The sequence below is a fragment of the Sarcophilus harrisii genome, chromosome 2 (genome assembly GCF_902635505.1).
Source record: "Sarcophilus harrisii chromosome 2, mSarHar1.11, whole genome shotgun sequence".
Taxonomy (NCBI): domain Eukaryota; kingdom Metazoa; phylum Chordata; class Mammalia; order Dasyuromorphia; family Dasyuridae; genus Sarcophilus; species Sarcophilus harrisii.
This window is the reverse complement of record NC_045427.1, coordinates 213,977,736-214,002,166: the sequence shown is the minus strand read 5'-3', so window position 1 is coordinate 214,002,166 and position 24,431 is coordinate 213,977,736. Positions and strand designations below refer to the sequence as shown.

Sequence of the window (24,431 nt, the reverse complement as noted above, 5' to 3'; positions counted from 1 at the left end):
AAGCATTCTGTGCTTAATGAAATGGGCATTTCTTTAAAAGGTTTTTAGGTGCTTAATGTAAAACCTATTGACTGACAACGGTTTATTTTTATTATCTATGATTATAATCTCGCTAAACAGTAATCATTAAGTACTTAAGGGGCAGTCACTGGGGACAAAACGCACAAAAACCGCACCGGAGCCCAGAAACTGCCACCAAGGGCCCGCCATTCTACAGTAACTCCCCTCGCCCCGCCCCGCTTCTAGAAGCGCAAAGAGCCCTCCGGATCCCTCCGCGCCAGATGGGATCCCTCCGCGCCGAGGTCCGTAGAGGCGACAAAAAGTCCGCGGCGTGCGGGAGCCTCCTGCGCAGCGGTCAAGCCAACGGTGCCGGGACGGGGCGGGGGTTGGCGGAGCTGGGGTTGGCTGCGCAGACGCAGACGCAGACGCAGACGCGGAGTTGCTGGCGGAGGGTTAGAAGGGCTTGTACGCGGGTGTGTGGAAGGTCCCTGGGTCCCCGCCCGGGCCCGGCGGCCTAGAGGTCCCGCGGCCTTGCGGGCCTGGCCTGGCTTGGTCTGGGGAGCCGAGGGAGGGCGCGGCGGAGGCGTCCCGCTTGTGGGCTTTGCTCCGGGACGTAGCTGCGGCCGAGCGCGGCCTCCCGCCGGGCCCGGCTCCCCCCGCCCTCGGGCCTCGGAGTCCGGCCCTCGACGCCGCCCCCCCCAGCCCCTTCTCACCTTAGGGCCACGCCCCAGACCCCGCCCCCTTAGTCCCACGGAAGGCCCGCCCCTCCCCCCCCCCACAGCGCTGGCCTATGTACTGCCTGCCCCCAGGTAGCCTTCCGCCCAGTACTCCCCCCCAGAGCCCTCCCCCACCCAGGGCCCCAGCCCGCCCGGTAACCTTAGGGCCCCCCACTCAGTGCCCACCCCCGATCTTTCTCCCAGAGTCCTGGGCTCTATCGCTGCTCATCACGGAGATGAGCCTGTCTCAGTGACCGCCGGCAAAGTTTCTGCCTGTCCCAGAAGCCATCCCAGGGCCTCGCCTAAGAAACTTTGCCTCCTCCGGTGTCTTAATAAGGCCTCTTGCCGGCTCCAGGCTCCATCTCCGGTTGCCGGAGCTCGGCCCCCCCGCCCCCCTTCAGTGCCTGTGTCTGCCCCAGACCCCCGGCCTTCCAGAGCTGGATCCACTGATCCTGCCGGTACCCGGGCCTGCCCCCGCGAAGCCTGGGCCTGTTCAGAGTAGAGGCCTTGCCCGAATGCCCGCTGCCAGGGCCCCTACCTTCCCCAAAGTCCTAGTGGCCCTGCCTGCCTAAGGCCGCCTCTGGGCGCTCACCCTTTGCGTTCCCCTGCCCCAGAGCTGGGCCTTAGTGCCCTTGCCTGTGTGAAGACCCACCCCAAACATCCCTGCCTGCTGCGGACCTGTCTCATCCCAGAGCCTGACCCAGCCCCCGCTCCCAATGCTCGCCTCTGATTTCATGCCCTTCCCAGTGCCAACCTAGAGTGCCCGGTAGCTCGACGCCCCACTTCCGACTGCCTTGTCGCTCACCCCGGTCCCCACCTTAGCAGTACAGATTCCTCTGCTTTTTCTATCCCCGGTACCCCCAAATGCCCCCTAGAGCCTCTGCCTGCTGGGCCTGCCTCTGGTGACTCTCCTGCCCCAGACAGCCCAGCCTCTTAGAGCCCACCCCCAAGGCCAGTCTCCACAGCCCATCTGAAAGCCTGATCCTGCTGAGTGCCCCAGTGCCCATGTACGCCCCACAGCGTCTGCCTTCCCAGTGCCCACCCCTAGCGTTTCAGCCCCAGCGGTCTTGTCTCCCCAGAGCCCAAGCCCAGGATCCTCATGCCTTGAGTCTACGCCCAGTCCAGGAACCACCCCCAGAACACTTGCCGGCCCTAGAAACCATTTTCAGAGACTTCTTTCCCAGGGGCCTTCCCTAGCCAAGGATTTTCCTCCAGCGCCCTCCCGCAGAGCCTTCTCCACCCCAGAGGCTGCTCACGTTACCCACTCTGCCCCAGGTTCCAGCCCCCAGTACTCTTCTCTGATGCCCTTGCTCTCCCCAGGGCCCCCTTCTGTTCTAGAAGCCCTGCCTACCTCGGGGACCATCCTCAGAGCCTCTCCCCAACCCAGAGCCTGTTTCCAGTGCCCATCCCATGCTCTAATGCTGAATTCAGATGCTCTGCCCTCAGTGCCTATCCCAGAAACTCCCCCAGTGTGGCAGAGCCCTACTGCAGTGCCCCTGTCTGCCCAAGGACTTAGTCCTAATCCCCCCAGATCCTAGTCCTTCCAATGCCAATCCCTAGAGAGCCCAGCTGCGCTAGAACCGTCCCTATTGTTGCTGGTTCTCCCAGTGCTCGCCTGCCTCCCCCCCACTCCCAGGGCCCCATCTGGGGCTGATCCCCTAGCCCCAGCCTGCTCTAGGCTCTGACCCCAGGGCCCGTCTCCAGCAGCCCTTCCTGCTCCATGACTTAGCACCACATCCATTGCCCAGTCCTAGTGGTAATTCCCAGCGTCCTTGTCTTCTCCAAAGCCGCTGCCCTTCTAGCGCCAGCCCTCAGAATCTCTGCAAGTTCCAGAGCTCACCCCAGTGCCAATCTTGCTCGCTCCTGAGCCTGGTTTCATAGCTCACCCCCAGAAGTCCCCCACTGCAGAATCGGTCCAGGAGCCTGCTCCCAGCGCCTACCTCCAGAAACCTTGTCGTCCCCAGTGCCCTTGGCTGCTGCAAGGACCACCATCCTCTGAGCCACTGACTACCCGAAGAGGCTGCTAGAGCTTCTACCAGCCTCAGAGCTCTGCCTCTCCTGGAGCCTGCCCCCACACTCGGCCTAAGGTTGGCAGCCAGTATCCATGTCACAGCCCCTGCCCGCCCCACAGCATTGTCCCAGGGACCACCCCCAGGGTCTCTGCCTGCCCCAGAGGTGACTCCCAGAGTTCCACCTCAGTGTTCCTTCCCCTGCCTACCCTAGTGCCTAACCACTCCTAACTGCTTTCCACCCGAGACAGGCTCCAAGAAAACCTGCTTGCCCCAGCTCTGTCCCCAATGTCCAGTTAAAGAGCCCACCCCTTGCCTTAGAACCTAGTTCCAGTGACCGCCCCCAGCATTCGACCCACGCTAGAGTTCTTGCCCTCTCTGGTCCCAATCTCCATATCCAATGCTTGCCTGAACTAGAGCCAGGACCCAGGGTCTTTGCCTGCTTTATTCATAGTGCCCCTGTCTGCCGCAGAGGTCCAGTATACTCCAGAACCCCTGGTCAGAATCTGATCCTGAATCCTCCAGAACTCTAATACTCACCCCAGGAACCCCTGTCCACTCCAAAGCCCCAATGGTCACATCCCTCCCCTATCTCCTGACTCCCTTAGTTTCCTCACCTGCCCCAGAGCCCACCAGTGATCCTATCCCAGAAGTCTTACCTTCCCCACAACCTCCAACCTCTCTTAGTGCTCATCTTCAGAGCTCCTGCCCATCCCAGATCCCTCTCCATGTGCTTACCCCCAAGAGCCTTTAGCCAACCCATAGCCTGATCCCAGTGGGCCCTTATCCTTCCCAGCGGCAACTCCCAGAGTCCTTGCCTGACCTAGAGCCTGCCCTCAGTTCCTCCAGAGCACCCCCTCCAAAGGTCTACATGCTATGGGGTTCTCCCTCAGTGCTCACCCCTAAGTCCAGGCCCTTTCCGGCTCTAGAAGTCCTATTTGCTCCCAAACCTGGATCCACTGCTCATACCCCAAATCCCCCCCAGGGTAGCCCACTTCAAGTGGGCTGGCTTGTTCACAGCTGGCTCCAAGTGCTCCTGCTCAGGGCTCACATTGTCTAGTGCCAGTCCCCATCAACCCTAATGCCCTATCCTATGCCCACCCCCAAAGCTTCTCCCAGTTCTCATCCCACAACCCTTAACTCTCCTTGGTGCCCATCCCAGAGACCCTGCCTGCTGAGGGCTCACCTCTCATAACCACCCCCAGACCTCAACCCATGTCAGAGCCTTGGCTCATCTCCATGACAGGCGTTGGCGTCCCTGCCCGTGTCAGGGATCACCTCCCTACCTTCACCTCCCCAGCATCTCTGCCCACTCCAAAGACAGACACGAGTGATCATCAGATGGTTGCTTTCCCCAGACGCCATTCCCAGCGTCCCCTCCCAGAATCCTGTCCATTTCAGGGTCTGCTTCCAGTGGTCACCAAGCCAAGGAGCAATGCCTGTTTCAGAGACTGGTGCCAGTTGTTGTTCTGCTCTACCTAGTTTGCCACAGGGGACACCCCAATATACACTCCCAAACCCTGTTTTCTCAGAAACCTGCTCCAAATCATTCTCCCATTGCCTCCCGTTCCAATCTATCACCTACCCAAGAGCTTCCTCCCACTGCTCATTTCCCATGCTGCTGCCTGCTCCAGATCTCCTGTCTTCACCAGCGGCCGCTGAGGTCTCCTGCCTTCCCCTAGTGCTCACCCTTAGATCCTCTGCCCAACCCAGAGTCTGGTCCTAGGGCACTCCACCAGGGCCCTTGTTCAGCCCAGAACTCCAACCTTCTCCAGGGTTCCTGCCTATCCAAAGGCCCGCCTCTAAAGCCCACCCCTAGGATGCCTCTCTATCACAGAGCCTGGTCTTGGGGCCCATCTCCAGTGGACCTGCCTTCTCCAGAGATTGATCCCAGTGACCACCCACTGAGACTGTCTGCCCCAGAGCCTGGGCCCAGACCACTTGCCTTCCACAGAGACTGGATGTGTCAGAGCTCACCTCCAGCTCCTCTCTCTGGGACTCCTCAACCCACAATCTGGTTCCAGTAACTTTGCCCCAAACCCTACCTGCCCCAGTGACCATCTCCAGGGATTGTGTGTCTAGAGGCCTTGCCTGCCCAGAGATCCTCCTCTCATAACCTCAGAGTCACTGCTTCACAGGTTTGTCCCAATGCTACTTCCAGAGGCCCTTCCCATGGCACAACCTGGCCTCCGTGCCCACCCCCAGTGCTACCTCAGAGCTTGGTCCAAGACCCTATTTACAGTTCCCTCCCTTTGGAACCTCTCTACCCTAGAACTTAGTCCCACTGATCATCCCTAATGCCTCAGTTTCTCAGTTCCCATGACCTCTCCAGGGTCAATCTCTAGAGCCCCTTCCTATCCCCAGAGTCTGATCTCAGTGATTACTGCTGAGTATCTGCCTGCCCCAAACCTGGGAGTAAGCATTCTGCCTGTTCAAGAGGTCTGTCCCCAGTGCAGCCTAACCCCAGAGGTCTCCCAGCAGTCTGCAGCAGTGCACCCTAACCCCAGAGGTCTCCCAGAGTCTGCCCAAGTGTCCCTGAATGTCGCAGAGCCTGACCCCAGTGCATATTTCCAGAGGATCTGCCTGCCCTAGAGTTCACCTCCAGTACCCATCCCTAGAAGCCCCATTCAACACAATCTAGTCCCAGAGACAATTTCCCAGAGCCTTTAGTTATTCTGGTTATTCTGCCTATTGCAGAGCCTGATCCTGCTGACGACTATTGGAACCTCTGCCACAGAACCAGAACCCAGTGTTCTGCCTCGGAGCCTGCTGCAGACCCCATCCATGGTACCCACCTTTATATCCCCTGCTGTTCTCAAACCCAACCTCCCGGTGTCCACCCTAGAGCCACTGCTTACCCTAGAAGGTGATCCCAGTGACGACCCACTAAAGCCTCTGCCTTTCTCAGCTCTCCTGCTTTCCCCAGAGGTCTGCTCCCAATGCCTGGTCCCAGTGCACACATTCAGAGTCCTTGCCTGCTCTAGAGCATGACTTTATTGTCTTTGCCTCAACCTAGTGCCCACTACTGGACCTTGACCCCCTAAATCCCAGGCTCAGTGCCCTTGTTCCTAGTGCTATTGTCTACGCCAGGATCCTTGCCTGTCCAGTGCCCATTCTTGTTCCCCTGCATACCCTAATGATTACCCCCCAGAGCTCATCCCAAAAGCCTGCTCTCAGTGTTTACCACCAGGGTCCTTGTTCCAGAGCCCCTAAATTTCCCAGCATTCATCCTCTGTGCCCGTCTATATCAAAACCAGGCCTTGGTGCTGTGGCCTTCCCTAAAGCCCATCCCCCAATGACCCTACTTGCCCTTCATTGTCCTCAGCAATCCTAGATCCTGCCCTAGGTACCCACTAGCAGACCCCTCTCTGTCTCCAAATCTGATGTCAGTGTTTGCCAGTCCTAGCGCTGTGACCTTAGGGCCCATTCACCACGACCCTCCATGTTGTCCGCACTACCCACTCCTAGGTTTTTTCTTTAGTCCAAGACTTGGTCTGATCCCTTGCCTACTCTCCCTTTCTGCCCCTCAGAGCTACGTGTGAACCTGCCCCCAGTGCTGCTCCTTATGCTAGGGACTGACCCCCAGTGCATACTTCCAGAATCCAGGATTGCCCTAGAACATGATCCAAGTGCCTGGCATGTCCCAGGGTCCAAACGGGGCCCACCACTAGAACTCCTGCCCACTCTCGAGCATGATTCCATGATCCACTCCCAGGGACGCTTTCCTGATTAGGCTGGTCCTAGAACTTCTAGTGCCCATGTGTTCCTCAGTGTTCCTACCTTTCCCGGTACTCACCTCAAATATCTTTTATGTCTCAGCACCCACTCAGTGCCTCTACCTTACCCAGTGCCCACCCGCAGAGCTAACCCCCACGAGCATGGTCTCATTGCCCATCCCACCCCTTTGTGCCTTGGGCCTATGCCCTCCCCCTGCCCCCAACTCCTGCCTGCCTCAGGGCACACCCTTAGAGCCCCTGCTTGTTCCATCGTTCACCCTCCCAATTGCTTCTACCTCCCTAAAAGCCGTTCTTTAGTGCCAAGCCTCTAAACCCATGCTTTTCTCCTCCTTCCTATCCCAAAGGTCCTGCTTACTTCAGGGCTCACCCCCAGTACTTACCTGCAGAGAACCTGACTTCCCTAGAGTATGTCCCCCAAACCTATCCCTAAATAGAGCTACTGCCCGGTCCAAAGCCTGGTCCTAATCCCCCAGAGACTGCTCTCGTCAATGCCTGTCCCTGTCCCAGGGGCCTGCCTATCTCAGGGCCTGCACCTAGTGACCACCCCTAGAATGCCAGCTTCAGTCTTCTCCCAGGATCCATCCCAAGACTATTCTCCCCAGTGCCTCAATAATCGCCCTCAGAGCCCCTGCCTGCCCCAGACCGCACTGCTAGAGCCCCTAACTGCTCCATGGTGGGTCCCAATCTTCCTCTGGCGCCAGATCCCACCCCTCTGCATCCTAGGGAGCCCACCTCTCCCGGGCCGTCTGTGCCGGAGAGCCCTGACCTTTTCCCCACCCCAAGCCTCCCACCTGGTCTGGCCATTCCTACTAATTCAAGTCCAGACAGTTCTTCACCCCTTGTCTGCTCTGAACAGTCCTGAGCACCACTCGGCTAAGTGGCTCTGAAAATACTGCCCCTTCTCTGCCTGCCTAAGCCGGGCCCCGGGATTCAGCTCCTGCTCTGCATGAGCAGCTCCTGCCTGTCAGACCCGGGTTCCCTTGGTGTCAGTCCTGACCTCTGACCCTTCTCTAACTGACCCTAGTTGTGTAGCCTTCCGGTCCCTCTTTCTGCTCTTTCCTCTCTACCTGTGCAAAGCCATCTGCCCACCCTAGATTCCAGTTCCCCTTTCATCACCTCTCCTATGTACACTAACACTGACACAAGGTAACTTCAGTCTTTTCCACACAAACCCAAAGTGACTTTCAGCAGCCTGCCATCCCCCATTCAAGTCAATACCCCAAATTCTCAATCCCCTTTACCTCCATCTCAGATATATATATATATATATATATATATATATATATATATTTTTTTTTTTTTTTAACACAGACCCAGGGTGTTTTCCCTCACCTCTATTCCTCCTGCCTCTGAGTACTGTACTACCTCTAATACTGAGTACTATATGATACTGGTACTCTAGTGCTCTGGTACTAAGTACTGTACTGTATTAGCTCTCCTAACCCCTAATTAAAGTGTCTAGGCCCCATGTCCAGACTTTCTTCCAATACTGATTCAAGGTATCTTCAGTTCTCTTTCCTCCTAGCTCCAATTTGTTTCCTTCAATTCTAATCCAAGGTAACCTCACAACTTCCATTTTAGTTCTTTTATCCAATACTGACTCAATATATTTTGCCTCTATTTCCTCAGTTTTCCAAAGCTTATAGTTCTTCCTGCTCCTAGAACTATTTTCTTCCCACCTTTGATAAATCTTGCTCTTATCCTAATTTCAATAACTTCCCCTTTGCGCTTTACTGTCAGCTATATCTCCAATAATTGAGCTAGCTTTGTAGGTGAGAGTTCCTCTGGGATAGAGATGCCCAGAATGAATCACTAAAGGTGAATAGTGGCGAGCAATTCCCTTTGACCTCAAACACTAGGGAGACATGGTTTATTATCCTTAGCTTAGGGTTTGGGTCTGCATTATATTTCCAGGGTAATCAAAGATCTAATCCACTTCTAACCTATTTTATTCATATGGCTGGTTCACTAGTCAAGACCATTAGATGAGTAATGAAATCCTAGAGGCTTTATCTAATTTAGTAAGAATTCTAGACAGCAAAATATTTAAATGAGCCCTAATTTATCACACAACAATGCAGATCGTTACTCTTGATCCAGGTCAAAGCCATTTCATAGCATTTTAAACTTTACCTCTTCCTGCACTTCCTTGAGTTCCTTAGTGTCAAAGAGATTTATCTATGCAGCATTAGCTCCTGTAGAAAAGTGCTTCACTGTAACCATTGGAAAGCTTAGTAGTCTGCCTGCTGAATGTGCAGGCAAGTTTTGTTTCCCCATGGTTTCAATTCCTGTGTAAAATTCTCACATCTACTTCCTTGCTCTCTGAACCCAGAGAATGGCACAAGCACATCGGAAAAAGTATCGGCTGTCCAAAAGTGGAGAAACCCTCTATGAAGTGCTGGAACTGCCTCGGGGAGCAAAACCTGAAGAGATCAAGAAAGCCTACAGGTCCGAACTTAAGCTCCCCCAAAAGCCCTTGACTCTTGTACTCCCAAACCTTAAAACACAAACCCCACTGGCCAGCACCCCCTTCCTTATTTTCAAATTACCTGACCCTTCCATTAAGACCAGGGGAAGGCAGCATTCCCTTGTCTGTGTGGAAGAAGGAAAAGAATTTTCCTGCATTCTCTATCCTTGTTACTGCATCTCTGAATGTTTAGATTTCTCCCCCCATGCTGTCTCTATCTCATGTAATCCATCCATCTTCCTTTCCCCTCTCCAATTTGGGCTTGCTCTGTTGCTCCTCTTTATGCCCTCCCTCATGGGCAATGGCTGGTAGGAAATTGGCACTGAAGTACCACCCAGACAAGAATCCAGAAGATCCTAAAGCGGAAGAGCGGTTCAAAGAGATCAATGCAGCCCATTCGATACTTGCTGATCCTGATCAGCGCCAGATCTACAATATGTACGGTGCCATGGGCCTATATATGGCTAACCAATATGGTGCAGAAACTGTCAAAATCTGTTTCATTGTGACCAAGTGGTGGTTCAAGGTATGCATTCCTTGGAAGTCCCTCCAGTATTTGGGCAATAGAGACTCCCATATATTGGGCTTGTTGTCCTATTGCTGTTAGTGCTAGTAAAGTGGTAATAAAGGTACCAAAAGTGGTCATTTGAAATAGATTTGGGAGAGCATAATAGTTCAATCGACACAAAGAATTTATGTAATAGGCATCCATCATAGATTACAAAAGTTTGCTATTTTATTATGTGAATAACACACTGTTTCAGATTAACCAGAACTAAGCAAAGTAGAGGCCTCAAATCACTTGATTTGAAAATTTTACTTTTGGGGAAACATGATTTTTAAGGTCTCTGGGGAGAAAGGGGAAATAAAGGGATCTAGGGGATAAGAGAAGGAATCAGGGAAGAGTTGAGAGGTTAGGGAAGGGTCAAGGAAGATCTAGGTGGCTGACCAGGTCCCAGAATTGTCTAAAATAAGCTAATCAAGACAGTCTCAGAAGGTGATCTGATTTAGAGTTTCAGCTTCACATCATTCTAAGCAAACTGGACAATTCAGGAAACTGACCTAATGATTTTTAACAAAGGAGCAGGATTGTCTCCTTTTAGCAATTCCTGAGAATTGAGTTGGGTTATGGTTCACATCACTAGGAAATTTGGGGGTTGGAGAGCATAAAAAAACTGGAAGAAACTGTTGAACTTAAGCCATTTTCCCTAATCTCCCAGTGCCTGGTCCTCTTGTGTACACTTCTTTCTTGTTGTTGCTGCTGCTGCTTTTGCTGTGGGAAGAATGCACCACCAGAGTACGAGCGTTTTAAATCTACCAGTGATCTGCAGACACAACCTCCAGACACAAAAATGCAGACACAATCTCCAAGGACAGGTGAGACCAAAGGAAAATGGCCAAGGTGAGCACTGGGCCAGAAGTCAAGGTAGGAAAGTCTGGGATGAGAGGGATATCGGAGCCTGGGGGTCTCCTAGAACTAGGAAAATGAGGTCTGCAGTTAGATCAGATTGAAGGGTAATCAAGGTAGACAATCTGCTGCTTTCTCAGGGTGCATTTAAGTTGAGTGAATGAAAAAGCTGTTGTATACCAAGCACTGTGCTAAGCATAGGAAAGACAATATAAATAGTGGGATAATCTCTGTCTTAAAGGAGTTTCTATTCTAACCACATGTAAGTAGTGGCCTGGGAAGGAAACTTTGGTTTGGGGAACCAAGGGGATATTGGGTTGATGTATATGACACTCTGATGACATATCCTTTCCAAAAGCAGGATGGTATTGTTGATTAGATTATTGAACCTTGGACATGGAAAAAGGTGGGGGGAAAGAGGGGGAAGAAAGAGTAGCAGCACCTCACATGGTAAGATGGTCTGAAAGAACAGCGAGATGGGATGAGGCAGTCTGTTCTGGTGCTATTTTTACCCTTTAATTAATAATTTGAGTTTGACACTTATCCTGTCTGGGGTCTTTGTTGAGTTGGGAGATGAGCCTAAAAGAAGTCATAGTTGAATGTGGATTAGGAGATTTATCTTATAATATTGGCTCAAAAGATGATCAGGTTTTATTTTTCAAATTAATTTGATCAGTTAATGGTTAAATTTCTGCCTCATCGCCATCTAGTGGTGATCAGGACTTCTGTGTAATGATATTAAGTTTTAGGTTAAGTGTATTACATTAAAACTCCAAGATGCCTGATCTGTATCTTGCCACTGGATGTAGATGGCTCTGGTGGAGAAAATGAGGCCGGTGACTTTGCCCAGCCCAGCCTCATTTAAATCTAACTCACTTGTTTGTCATGGCATCACCTTCCCGAGGCTATGGTCCTCTTCCAGAATGAAGGACAAACAACAATTGGAGCTCATTTCAAGAAATGTTTGTATTCCAAATTTCATAGATGAAACTGAAGATGCTTTCTTCAGTCTGAACATAGAAGAGGATGAAAATGAAAAGACACAAAATGCAGAAACTGGACGAAAATAGTATTTAAGGAGAAGAGAAGAAAAGGGGCAAAGGCAAATAGTGAAAAAACTATATAACTAATGTATTTTGATTACAAGTAAATAATAAAAGAGTTTTTTCTGTATACTTTCTTTTAGAAGTTTCATCTTAATATGGTACAAGCTTCTTCTGTCTCTGGTGCTAACTCTGTGAATGTATCTTCTGCCTGGTCTACCATACACATGGAAGAAGGGACCCCTGATTCCAGTTCTGATCTTAATCCCTATTCTGTAAGCATCATGAATGCCATAAGCCCTGCTGAATCCTGGCCTTCTCTCTATGAGAACTCTCCATGGTATCACCAAATCTGTCTAGAATACTCTAAACCTCAGCATTTTCTTAGTGTCAGTCCTACATAGCTTTCCTAACCTGTCCCCAAACCTGAATGCAGCTGGGAGCAGCACTATTTCATGCCATCTTAACCTTGTAAAAACTTTCAATGCTACCTTTTCCCCAAAAGAATTGTCTCTTGTTTCTACGTACCTTAATGGTAGTCTGTGGTGGTGGTGTCCCTAAGCTGTTTGGGATAATGTCTCCCTCAAAGGTAGCTAATGCTACCTCTGAAAGAGCACTGCGTTATCATGAAGACCTGAATTTAAATATGGCCTCAAACATTTACATGTATCCCTGGGCAAATCACATAACTTCTTTTTGTTTTAGATCCTCAATCATAAAATGGTGATAATAATAGCACTTACCTCTCAAGATTGTTGTGAGCATCAAATTATACATCTATGTATATACATATATATCCACTTAGCATAGTGTTTAGCACATAGCAGGCATTATATAAATGTTTATTCTCCTCTTTCCCTATCCTACTCCCTTTAAGGGCAGAAACTACCATCCTGTATTTGGACTTACTACATCAACAAACCCTTCCCTCTCTTGCTTTGGATGAGGAATCCCATGAATAGTCCTAAGCTTACTTTCCTGGGGTGGGCCCCATTTACCCCTACTTCTAGTATCCACAGAATCTGAAGCACTTTATTCTATGACTTGACTATTAGGAGGAAGGAAGGGGAAGAGGTCACCAACTTTCTCAAATATTCTAGAGGTTGGTTCTACAAGCACAGATATCCACCAGCCTTATCCACGTGGTGTCCTTAAGACATAGTCTTCTTCCCAAAGTACTTATTCCAAGACAGACAAGATGTTAATTGCATCCTGGAAGATGCTAACTTCTCACAAAACTTTACCGTTATTATGTCTTCTGTATCAAAGCACTCTAACTTTGTCAGTTCCTTTCCTCAAACGTTCTACCAAGGGCCAGTCCATATAACCTCCCCTTAACTCAGTGAGGAAATCAAGCACTGTTTGGAGCAGGAAGGCCTGAAAGTTGAGTATATATCAGTGAATAAAGGAACTTTGTGCAGTCTCCAGTGTGTGGGTTGGGGATGGAGAGCATATCTTGGAAATAGTCTGTGGAGAAGGAAATGAATATTAGAATTCTGGTACCAGGACTGACAAGTTTAAGTACTAATTTGGTGGTATTTGGCAGAAGTTTCAGACCCTCAAAGTTATGTCTTAATGGGTTAAAGTCAATTTTTAAAAGATTTTCTGCTCCTATTCTCAAAATGGGTTACAGGCACTTAAGTCCCCTTTACACTCACCTCAGCTCTTAACTGTCTCCCAAGATCTGGAAACTTTATAATAGCTGACAATTTGTTTGTGGAATTATGCTATTTCTACTACCTACCACCATTTACTTTCCTTGACTATATGTTTCCCATAGTACCAATGCAGAGCCCAGCACAGGGATAGAAGAGGGCAAATTGTTCTTTCCACAATAAGATAAATTCTTTCAAAGATTTCACAAGAAGAGGAACCTGGTCCATGGGTCAGTGTACACTCTTTAAAATCAACTCTGATAAATTTCAAGCCTTGATTTGGACTTTTTAAGTGTTGGCACTCCAACCCTTCTTTCACTAAAGTCTGATGTTTCACTGGTCTAATGGAGGCAAAGTTGGGTTCTTTATAGCTATGCCAGTGGAACATAAGTTGTGCCATGTGCTATCAAGGCTAGAAAGGTCTTGAGTATAGGTTGGTGATATATATGCTCTATGCATGTCTGAGGTCTAACCTAGCTAAGGTCCAGGAGACTCATCATGACCTTGGTCACAAGATGATTCAGTTTTTTTGGTTACAGCAATTCTTGAACATCTGTTAAGTGAAAGGCATTGCAACCTGCACCTACGGAATGAGTTCCACATTGAGGAAATAACTTTAATCTAGGTACCACTAATTCATTAAGTACCAAATTCCAGACTAACTTGGGCAAAATCCTGGCTTGTTATTGTGATGGGTCCAAGATTTATCTACATTCCCATTGTCCTTGTCAGGCGTTGCTGAGAATATTTGTAGAGTCACAGTCTCTATATCTAGGATAAGATCCAAGCTAGAACATGACTGAGCAAGAGCCAATGAGAGCTCTTTTAGAATCAGAGTGTGAGAGCCTGAAGTATTCCTATCTCTCTTTCTGGCTCAAGTTTGTCCCCTATTCCCACAAAAGCTCTAGCCCCTCCTCCAGCCCCTAGACTATGTGACTCAGGGTCACTTGTTTGGTAACAGCTGTGGCTCGCCTTACACAAGCTAAATTGGGAATTGGAATGTGAGATATTGTGTCACTGAAATGCCCCTAGTCTCCCTCATCCCCAAGTTAAAATTAGTCTCCTGCCTGAGGATTAAAGGAGCAAATAGCAGCGCCTAAGTTGTGGGCAACAGTCAGCCATTTGGGGAGCAGGAGATAAGACCATCCCAAGAGAGAGGCGAGGGCAGGAGTTTTCATCTGCCTGGGCACTCAAGAGTAGAAAAGTAAAGGGAAAAACAGCTACCCAGAGAGAAAATCAACTGGCCACCCAGGGGTCACAAGGTAGATTGATTGAGGGACAGAATAAAGGAAGAAAGAAACAACTTTAAGAAAACTAGGCAGGCTGCAGCATAAGGGAAAAGGAGGGGCCAGCAGCTGGAGACAGACTCCCACAGCTGAGAGAATAAGCCAGAGTTGGAAAAAAGGCCGAGGAGGGGCACGACCACTGAGGGGATGAACTTCCCAGTGGGTTTCAAGCCGCTGCTGGGGGATGCACACAGCATGGATAACCTGGAGAAGCAACTCATCTGCCCTATTTGCCTGGAGATGTTTTCCAAACCAGTGGTGATCCTGCCCTGTCAACACAACCTGTGCCGCAAGTGTGCCAATGATGTCTTCCAGGTGGGCTCAGAGTCTGATGGTGATGGTGGGAGCCATGGGGAAAGAAGAGGGAACCATTAAAGTATGCTATTCAAGTTGGGGTTGGGAAATTGGAACCCAAAGTGCCACTTACTGGGGTGTACTGCTTTAGATGGACAAAGAAAGGTATAGGAAAGAGGTGGAGGCACGAGGAAGGGGGGAGAGCACGAACTGGACAGGCTGCTTGTGCCTGAAGGTAACAGAAAAGAACCTAAGGGGTTTAAATGGACCACAAGGTATCAAATGTCAACAATGTGAGGTTTACTTGTTTTGTGACACTACTCAGCAGACTGCAATGCACAATAGACAAGATGAAGAATTAAGTGGATTTAAAATTGGTTGAATGACCAATCCCTAAAAGTATCCTTTAATGAACACATATATAGCCAAGTAAAACAAATTACCATATTGACTGTCCAAAAATATAATGTCTAAATCTGTACCCTGAGTAAATAGCATGTTTCGTTAAGCATCTTCTGGAATCATGATGGATTATTGTATTTATCAGGGTTGCTAACTCAAAGTCGTTTTTACAATCTTTTCATTATTGTATAAATTGTTCTGGTTCTGTTCACTTCACTTTGCATCTATAACTTATACAGTTTTCCCCAGGTTTCTCTGAAACCATCCTTTTCATTCATGTGCTATAAGAGCACAAATTTCATCACATTTATATATAAGTTGTTTAGTCATTTCTGGATTGGTGGACACTCCATCAGTTTCTAAGTCTTTGCCACTGCAAAAAGATCAGATGTAGCTAAATCTGCTATTTCTGTATATTCTTAGCTAATGATTGTTTTGTTTAAGGCTCTCTCTATTAACTTATTCTCCCTTTTATTCCTCCTCTTTCCATTCTCCTCTTTCCTTATTTCTCTGTTGAATGAAATGCATTTCTGTACTCAACTGTGTATATGCATTTTCCCCTATTTTGATTAGTTTAGAAAAAAGTAAGGGTCAAGTGTCACCTGCTTCTCCTAGCCTTTTCTCTTTGCTTATATATTTATCTACTTGTGTACCATGCTGGTGTGAGATCTTCCTCATCCTTTCTCTCCTTGCCCTTTAAGCAACTCCCCTTTTTTGTTCTTCTGTTAAGATAATCAAACCACAACAGAACTACTCCCAAGTGCTCTAATTAGATGCTCTCTCAAACCACTGACAATGATAGGGTACTGAGAGCACATTTGTATCATTTCCTCAGAGTGTTGTATGATTTATTATTGTATGGTTGTAAGGTTGGTCCCTTGTGATTTTCTCATGTTTACTGTACTGTTTTTTGCACTTCTCTCAGTTCAGATGTATTTGTATTTCAGGTGTCTATATAGCTCTTGCCTTTTCATCAGAAATGTTTGGAAATTTTTCATTAAATATTCCTTCCCTTCTCCCCTCTGCCCCTCCCCACCTCCCCCAGGATTATGCTGTTTCACTGAGTACATTCTTCTTCTTCTTCTTCTTTTTTTTTTTAAAGCAAGTTATTCCTGTTAAATTCACTTGGCAAGTGTGTTATATCCTTTGTTTTCTGGAATATTTTATTTCTAAACTCTCTTCTCCTTTATAATGGTGGTTGTTAAATATTTTATGATTCTAAGTGTTGCTCCTTGGTACCTGGATTGTTTCTTTTTGGTTGGTTTAAGTACTTTGACTGGACAGCTCTGGATCATGCCTCAAATATTCACGGGAGTTTTCATTTGGGGTTTTCTTTCAAGAAGTGATCAGTATATATTTTTATGTCCTTTTTTCCATTTGTTTGAGTAGTTTTATGATTTTTTAAAATACAATATTTTAGATCTTTTGTTTGGTCATAACTTTAAGGTAGTATAATGATTCATAATTTCTATCTCCTTGATATGTTTTCCAGGTGGGTTGTTTTTGCTATATCTTTTATTTGCTTTTCTTTTTTTAGTCTTTTGACTTTATTTTTAATATTTCTCATTGTCTTCTAGGATCATTCTCTTCTATTTGATCCAGTCTAATTTTAAAAAATTTTACTTTTTGAACAAGATTTTTAAATTCTTGTTTTAAGCTAATTCTTTCTTTCATGGCTTTCATTTGCCTTTCAGTTTTTTTTTCCCTTTAGTGTTCTCATTTCTTTTTTTTTATTTATTTAAGGTCTTTTAAAAAGCTCTCTATTTCTTCCAGAAATTTTGGTTGAATTTGCACCCAAGTTATGGTTTACAATGAAGCTTTGCTTGTAGATGTTTTTAAGTCATTCTCTTCCCCTGAACTTGTGTCTTGAGTGTCCTTATCGCCATAATAACTTTTTATGATAAGATTTTTCTTCTTCTTTTTTTTTTTTTTTTTTTTTGGTCTGCTCGTTCTTCCAGCTTATTTCTTGACTTTAAACTTTATGTTTATATTCTGCACTCTTCTAGAAGAAATGCTTGAACTGACCTTGCGTCTTCTAAATTCTTGCTACTGCTTTCTTGGGGAGGTATTGAGTTATATTATCTCAGGATTTCAAAGCCAGTATAAGCTAGAGACATCCAAGCTTTCAGTGATCCCAAAATTATCTGATCTAAGGCAAATCTGTTCTTTGCCTTCCTAGTTTGCTCTGCAAATTCCTGATAAGAGTTTGGGTCTGAGCAATTCACTTGCCTCAGTATTAATTTCAGTAGATTGCTCTTGGATTCAACTACTATCAGCCAACTAGAAAACTCTTCTGGTACAGAGTAACAGAACTGTTAGCTCCTCTGGTGATTTCCTCTGCAGGCTCTAGACTGGGCTGGAGGATGGTAAGACCCTTCTCTTCTCCTGGGGTCAGAGTAACACAGCTTCTACTTTCTTCTGAACGTGTTTCTTGTTCAGTACATATGTCCCCTCCACAATCATATTTGGATCTGTGACCTAAAACTAGGTAATGAGCAAAAAAGTTGCCATTTGACAGCTATTCTTGTATCCTGAATAATTTGAAGCCTATTTTACTGAATTTAGAATTTCTTCTTGTTCTGGGGTAGTATCTCTTTGCAGAATGCTTGCTCCATGATAGAATCCCATGACCAGTGTGGTTTTGTCTGCCTCCCTATGTTGACATGGTCTGAAAAAAAAAACTTTATTTTTTTAAATTTAAATTTAAAGATTAGGACTCAGTCTCAGTTTTCTTGATCTATTTGAAGATGTAGTAAAAGAGAGGAAGATTGTCTATATTTCTTCCTGCTATTCTGCTATCTTAATTATACCTTAAATAATTTACATTGCTTTTTTTCATTAAATAGTTTCAATTCTGAATTCTCTCCCTTTTTTGGCCCTTCTCCTGCCCAGTGATAAAGCAAGAGAAACAAAATCCATTATATGTATAGTTATGCTAAAAAATTTCCTGTATTAGCCATGTGAAAGAAAAAAAGAAGGATGGAAGGAAGAAAAATAGGGAAAAAAATTAAAAAAGAAAATATGTGGAGGTGTGGAGGTAGCTAGGTGGCACAGTTAGATAGAGCATCAGCCCTGAAGTCAAGAGGACCTGAGTTCAATTCCAGTCTCAGACATTTAACACCTCCTAGTTGTGTGACTCTGGGCAAGTCACTTTACCCCAATTGCCTCAGGAAAAAAAAAGAAAATATGCTTGTCTGCATTCTTTTTTTTTTTTTTATTTTAAATTGCATTTGTTTTCTAAATACATGTAAAGATAGTTTCCAATATTCATTTTTGTAAGATTTTGTGTTCCAAATTTTCTCCCTTTCTCCCTTACCTCTACCCTCCTCAAGACAGCAAGTAATTTGACATAGGTTAAATATGTGCAATTCTTTTAAAAATATTTTCATATTTGTCATGTTGAGCAAGAAAAATCAGGCCAAAAGAGAAAAAAAATGAGAAAATTATAAAAGGTGAAAATATTATGCTTCAATCCATATTCATTCTCCATAGTTCTCTCTTTGGATACAGATGGCACTTTCCACTCAAGTCTATTGGAATTACTTTGAATCACCTCATTGTTAAAAAGATCCAAGTCTATCACAGTGATCATTACATAATCTTGTTATTGTTACAATGTTCTAGTTCTGCTCATTTCACTCAGCATTAGTTCATTTAAGTTTCTTCATGCTTTTCTGAAATCAGCCTGCTGATCTTATTACATTCATATACTATAACTTAATCAGCCATCCCCCAATTGATGGACATCCACTCAATTTCTAGTTCCTTGCCACTAAAAAAACCCAAAAAACCTCAAAAAACAAAAACAAAAAAACCTGCTGCAAACATTTTTGTACATGTGGGTCTTTTCCCCTCCTTTAAGATACAGACCAGTAGACACTACTGGATCAAAGGTTATGCACAGTTTTATAGCTTTTTGGGTATGGGTGCAAATTACACAAATTCACAGCTCCACTAACAGTGCGGTGATAGACCTGTTTTCTCACAGTTCTCCAGCATTTATCATTTTCCTTCTTTTTATCAGTCTAGCCAATCTGATAGATGTGAGATGCAATCTAAGCGTTATAATTTTCATTCCTCTATGTATTAGTGATTTAGATCTTTTTAAATATGGTGGTTGATAGCTTGAATTTCTTCCTCTGAAAACTTCATGAGGCACTTATATTCCAATAGGAGAAGACAACGCATAAAAGGGAATTTAAAAAGATTTGGGGAAAATGGTACTTGCTTGAGGGTATGAGGATAGAAGTTTTGAGATTCAGAAGTTCAGATGGCAGGGCAATGAAACAAGGGCCCATCTATAAAATAGAAGTCCTCTATTCCACATAAAACTTGCCAATGGCAGAAGGGGGCTGGTATAGTGAAGGGAAGTTCTAGGAGGGGAAGTCAATTGAATCATGGTATAGAAGCCTGGCAAGGCAGAATTGTAACCTAAAAGGGAACAAGACAACCTGGAAGGAAAGTTGCGGAGAGATAGACTTAGAGTGGATGTAAGGAGTAACTTTCAACAGTTAGATCTGTCTAAAACCATCATGGCTGCCTTAGGAGGGACTGGGTGTTCCCTTACCAGAGGTCTTCAAGCCAAAGCAGAATTAGCACTTGAGGATATTCTAGATGACCAAGGGTGAATTGGGACTATGTGGCCCTGGAGGTCCCTTCCAACTTTTGAGAGTCTGTCAGCAGACCTTTCTCAAATTGCAGTCCTAAGGGATCAAATTAACCAGAGAGAACAGGAAATATCCTTCCATCTGAGTCAAAACAGAACAGGACCTGAAATCTAACAGCTTGTATCCGACCTTCCCCAAGCTTGCCCTCCCTCCTTCCTTCTCGCCCTCCCTCGCTTTCCCCACACTTCCACCCACTTAACTGCCAAGAATTTTGAGCTTGGAGAGGAAAGCTGTTTGTACATGTGTATATTTGACTCCAACAACTGTCTATGTTTCTGTATTTGTAAATGATCTCTTTTAGATCCTAGGCTGCTAAGGAACAGAATTTCAGTCTCTTTATGCACATGATCTTGTTCACAGGAGGCACTTGGTTATTTAGCCTCTGAAAGCTGCTATAATTCAACAGACCAGTAAATCTGTGTAAGAACAGAACCTAAGAGTCTGTGTTTCTAGGAAGGGTATATCCCATTTGGGGGAGGGGACAATGTGCCTGTTTCTCTGGCAAGTGGTATGAAGAGGTAGAAATTTTGTTGTGGGGGAAGGGAACAGGGAAAGGCATGATTCTATTTTTGTAAGGAAAAAGGAAGTTTGGGAACATTGACTACCCTACTTATGTTCTCCTGTCTAATTGAGGAAGGGCGTTCATTATTTTTAATTTTGTGATTAATGATGTGATCAAATATTGAGATTATTTATCATGAGATTAACTCTAGAACTGTTTTATTAATTGTATTTTTAATTAGGAAAAAGACATTTCCTCTACCCCCCCCCCAAAAAAAAATGAATAAAGTGGGTTTTGATGGATTGCAAGCTAAGTATAAGTCAATAACATTACCAGGTCTGTCCCATCATATTTGTATAACTCCCCAGTTGTTTCAGGCTCCTCAATAAAGTCCTCTTCAGACTTCCTCAAAAATCAATCTCTTTGTGTTCTATTAGAGCAGTTAGTTGGCAGCTTTAACAAACCAGGATCACAAGAATTTGTTGTTGTTGAGTACTGTTGACATGACCTTATTTGGGGTTTTTTTGGCAGAGATACTGGTTTACCATTTCCTTCTCAAGATCATTTTACAGATAAGGAAATTGAGGCAAACAAGGTTAAGTGACTTGCTCAAGATCACAAAGCTAGTGTCTGAGTCCAGATTTGAATTCAGGGAGATGAGGAGTCCTGATCCTAAACCCTATGCTCTTTCTACATGCACAGCCTCATGGCATGAATGACAATCTTTATTTTCTGAACCAAGCCCAAGGGTTTTTGAGAGGCAAATTGATTTTCTCACCCCTATCATTTTATAAACTCATTGATAATACTTTTGTATTTGTATCTCTATTGCCTAGTACACAACCTGATATATAGTAGGTGTTTAATAAATACAAATTGATTCCATGCTCTAGTAAAGCTTACCTAGGGCAGAAAATATTTTAGATAAGAACTGGTTCATTCCAATCCATAAATGAGGGAGATGAGTCCTCCTGATCCTAACCCCTATGCTCTTTTCACATGCACAGCCTCATGGCATGAATGACAATCTTTATTTTCTGAACCAAGCCCAAGGGTTTTTGAGAGGCAAACTGACTTTCTCACCCCTATCATTTTATAAACTCATCGAGGTTAGGAAAGATAATACTTTGTATTTGTATCTCTATTGCCTAGTACATAGCCTGATATAGTGTAGGTATTTAATAAATACAAATTGATTCGGTGATCTATTCTGGTAAAACTTACCTAGGGCAGAAAATATTTTAGATAAGAACTGGTTCATTCCAAGCCATAAATGAGCCTTCTTCCCACACCCCTTAACTCTGCAAGTGGGAACAGATGTATTTACAAGTGAATTCTATTAAACATAAAAGAATAATTAATTCCAAAACTGTAAAAGCAGTTTTTAAAAATAGGAGAAAGCATCCTACCAAATTCCTTCTATGATACCATGACGATCCTGATACCTAAATCAAGGAGAATAAAAACAAAAACTATAGAACTACATCTCTGTTGAATATTGATGCAAAAATTTTAGATAAAATTTGCCACAAGATTTACATCAATGGATTATAAACTATGACCAGGTTGGATTAATACCTGAAGTATAAGGCTAGATTGATATTAGGAAAACAATAAACATAATTGACCATTTAATAAATGGTTCAGTAGAGCAACTGTGGAATATTATAATATTCTGTGTGGAATACTACAATAATAATTGTACCTTATCACATCCTTAGTCTCTCCCCTCCCCAAAACTCAGGGTTCATATAGACTGGATGTAATCTCAGAGGTTGGCCCCAAAAGTTCATTTTCTCTTTGGGTAGTTCCCTCTATTCAATGGTTTACTCGGTGACAATCTATGGTATAGATTTTCACAACTATGGGTAAATGGAGTCCCCAAGTCCTGTACAAGTATTGAAGAGGAAAAATTCATTTCAGGGAGAAGACAGCCTTTATATCATCCCATAGAAAGTATTAAAGATGCAAAAGTTTCACAGGAATTCTTAAACAGATATAAAGTACATAAAACATTCATATTCATCTATAAACTTCTCTTCAAAAGGAAACTAAACTTGAGATTGTTAGTAAGGTAATACATTTATATTCCAGGGAAATCTTTTCTCTCAAGGGTCCTGAAGTACTACTCCTAATATTGTGTCACCCTTTAATTGACATCTTCCAAAAGAAGGCATTCACACTTTGGTGCTGCTGAGCATTAACAAACCCCTTCCTATTAGACCTGTGCTTTCCTAAAAAGATCATATTACTAGCAATAAATTCATGCAAAATATAGGATTTTCTGTTGCTCATATTATGGCTTCAAATGCCTTAATGCTTCTCCAGCTGCAGGAGTCAACACAGGTTTACCTCTTTCTCCAAGAGTTTCTCTCTCCAGAAGGTCAGATGTTCCACATGCCCAAGCTTGGGTTATTCTTTGGACAATTCCCAAGACTGGTTCTGTCCAAGAAATCTTCCTCCTTTACTAGAAAGCTAGTTTCCCAACTAGAAGTAAAAAGGTTCAGGAAATAGGGTTAAGGAATAACATTATTGTTGAATTTTTTCATACTGTGTGAGAACAAATGGCCTCTTTGTGGTTTCCAAGATACTTCATCATATACTGCAAGTGTTTAGCCTTAATATATTTATTTATTAAGATGTATTTAAGAGAGATAATCATCATGACTGGAAAATATTTTTTAATCTCTATCTGTGGTAGTAAGGTGCCTACAAGAACCTAACAGTCTAAGACAGACAATACTGAAATGGACCGATATAAAAGAACTCAGTCTAAGTTCTCAGTATTTTAAAAGTTAATTCAAAACAAAAGCAATAAAGAATGTTAACACTATGGAGAAATAAAGGAAATAATCTTAACATCATAGAGAAAATAAAGGTCGTATAGTAAATGGGGTGCAGGTATTAAATGGGGGAGAAGAAAGGGAATAACCATTTTAGGTGCGGCAGTGTTGGAGATAATTGGTTCCTCATTCCAATTATCTAGAGGATTTGTAGAAAGGCAAAGCAAGAATATGGAAAGGAAGAAGAAACAAGGGCTAAAAGGAGTCACAAAAATGGCAGTGGGTTGATTAGACATGGGGCCAATTTTAAACAGTGGTAGAGCAGGCAGTTGTACAAAAGGCTTAATGAAAGATCCTTTTTATCTAAAAATGGTTCCCCTACTAGTTTCAAAATATCTCGCTTGCTGGCTAGTAATGATGGGAATTTAACTTCTCTTTTTAAAAAATAATCACCTGATTGTACTATAAGTAATGAGGAGCAGTATGATTTCAGAAAGACACATTTCCATGAAGTGATAAATAGTGAAGAGAGCAGAACCAGGAAAACATTATATGCAAGAACATGAACATTGTGTAATGACCAACTATGAATGTTCCAAAAGACTCATGAAGAAAAATGCTATCCACCTCCAGAGAAAGAACTGATGAAATCTGAATACAGGATTAAAGTATACTATTTTTTCTCTTCCTTGCTTCCTTCCTCCCTTGCTTCCTTCCTTCCTTCCTCCCTTTTTTCCTTCATTCCCTCCTGCCTTCCCTCCTTCCTTCCTTCCTCCCTTCCTCTCTCTCTTTTTCTTTCTTTCTTTTTCTTTCTTTTTTTAGAGTTTTCTTTCATAAATGAATAATGTAGAATATGTTTTATATGCTTGCACATGTATAAGCTCTATCAGAATGCTTACCATCTCAAAGAGGGAGAAGGGGAGAAAGATGGGAGAGAATTTAGAACTCAAAATTTTAAGAGATGAACATTAAAAATTGTTTTTACATGTAATTGGGGGGAAATAAAATACTGGTGCTTTTTTTTATGTTACTCTTTTCTTTTGGTTTTAACATCATCTAAGTTTTCCCTAGTATCTTTCCCCCTCTCACTCAGACTACCATCCTATATAACAAAAAATTTCTTTAAAAAGGGGGGAGGGAAGAGAAGGAAAAAAAATCACAACCCATCAATACAAGCCAGAAAATATTCTGGCAATGATAGACAATATTTTACATACATGAACCCTACCTCCTGCCTCAAGTGAGTATAGGGAGATGTCTTCTCATATCTCTTTTTGGGGGGATCATGCTTGTTCTTTGTAATTTTGCAACACGTACTTCCTATTTAAAACTAATTTTAATAGAATTTTTTGTTTTTGTATCAACTAAATTTCTCATAATATCTTTTCCCAACCCTGTCCCCCTCCCGAGAGTCCTCCCATACAACAAAGCATATTTTATTTTATTTTATTTTGGATTTTTT

At 44.5% G+C, this 24,431-nt stretch overlaps 2 protein-coding genes across 4 annotated transcripts in view; both read left to right on the top strand.

Annotated features, from left to right (window-relative positions):
• The first annotated feature begins 234 nt into the window (after positions 1-234).
• Positions 235-11,517, top strand: DNAJC5G (DnaJ heat shock protein family (Hsp40) member C5 gamma). Of its 3 annotated transcripts, none has more exons than XM_023501537.2 (6): positions 235-473; positions 5,423-5,512; positions 8,795-8,910; positions 9,242-9,455; positions 10,150-10,331; positions 11,322-11,434. In XM_023501537.2, the coding sequence occupies exons 1-6, from the start codon at positions 282-284 to the stop codon at positions 11,323-11,325; spliced, it is 798 nt and encodes a 265-aa protein (XP_023357305.1). In that variant the 5' UTR covers positions 235-281; the 3' UTR covers positions 11,326-11,434. The 3 variants fall into 3 exon arrangements, with proteins under 3 accessions (XP_023357305.1, XP_012402882.2, XP_003767138.2); XM_012547428.3 differs by having other exon boundaries at positions 240-473; positions 10,150-10,306; positions 11,322-11,517; XM_003767090.4 differs by having other exon boundaries at positions 242-452; positions 10,150-10,306; positions 11,322-11,517.
• Positions 11,518-14,085: 2,568 nt separating this feature from the next.
• The window catches only part of TRIM54 (tripartite motif containing 54), a 33,550-nt gene continuing 23,204 nt past the window's right edge, over positions 14,086-24,431 (top strand). Inside the window, exon 1 of the mRNA XM_003767118.4 lies at positions 14,086-14,636. Coding sequence (XP_003767166.1) covers positions 14,469-14,636 — 168 coding nt within the window. The 5' untranslated portion in view covers positions 14,086-14,468. The remainder of the gene's footprint in view (positions 14,637-24,431) is intronic.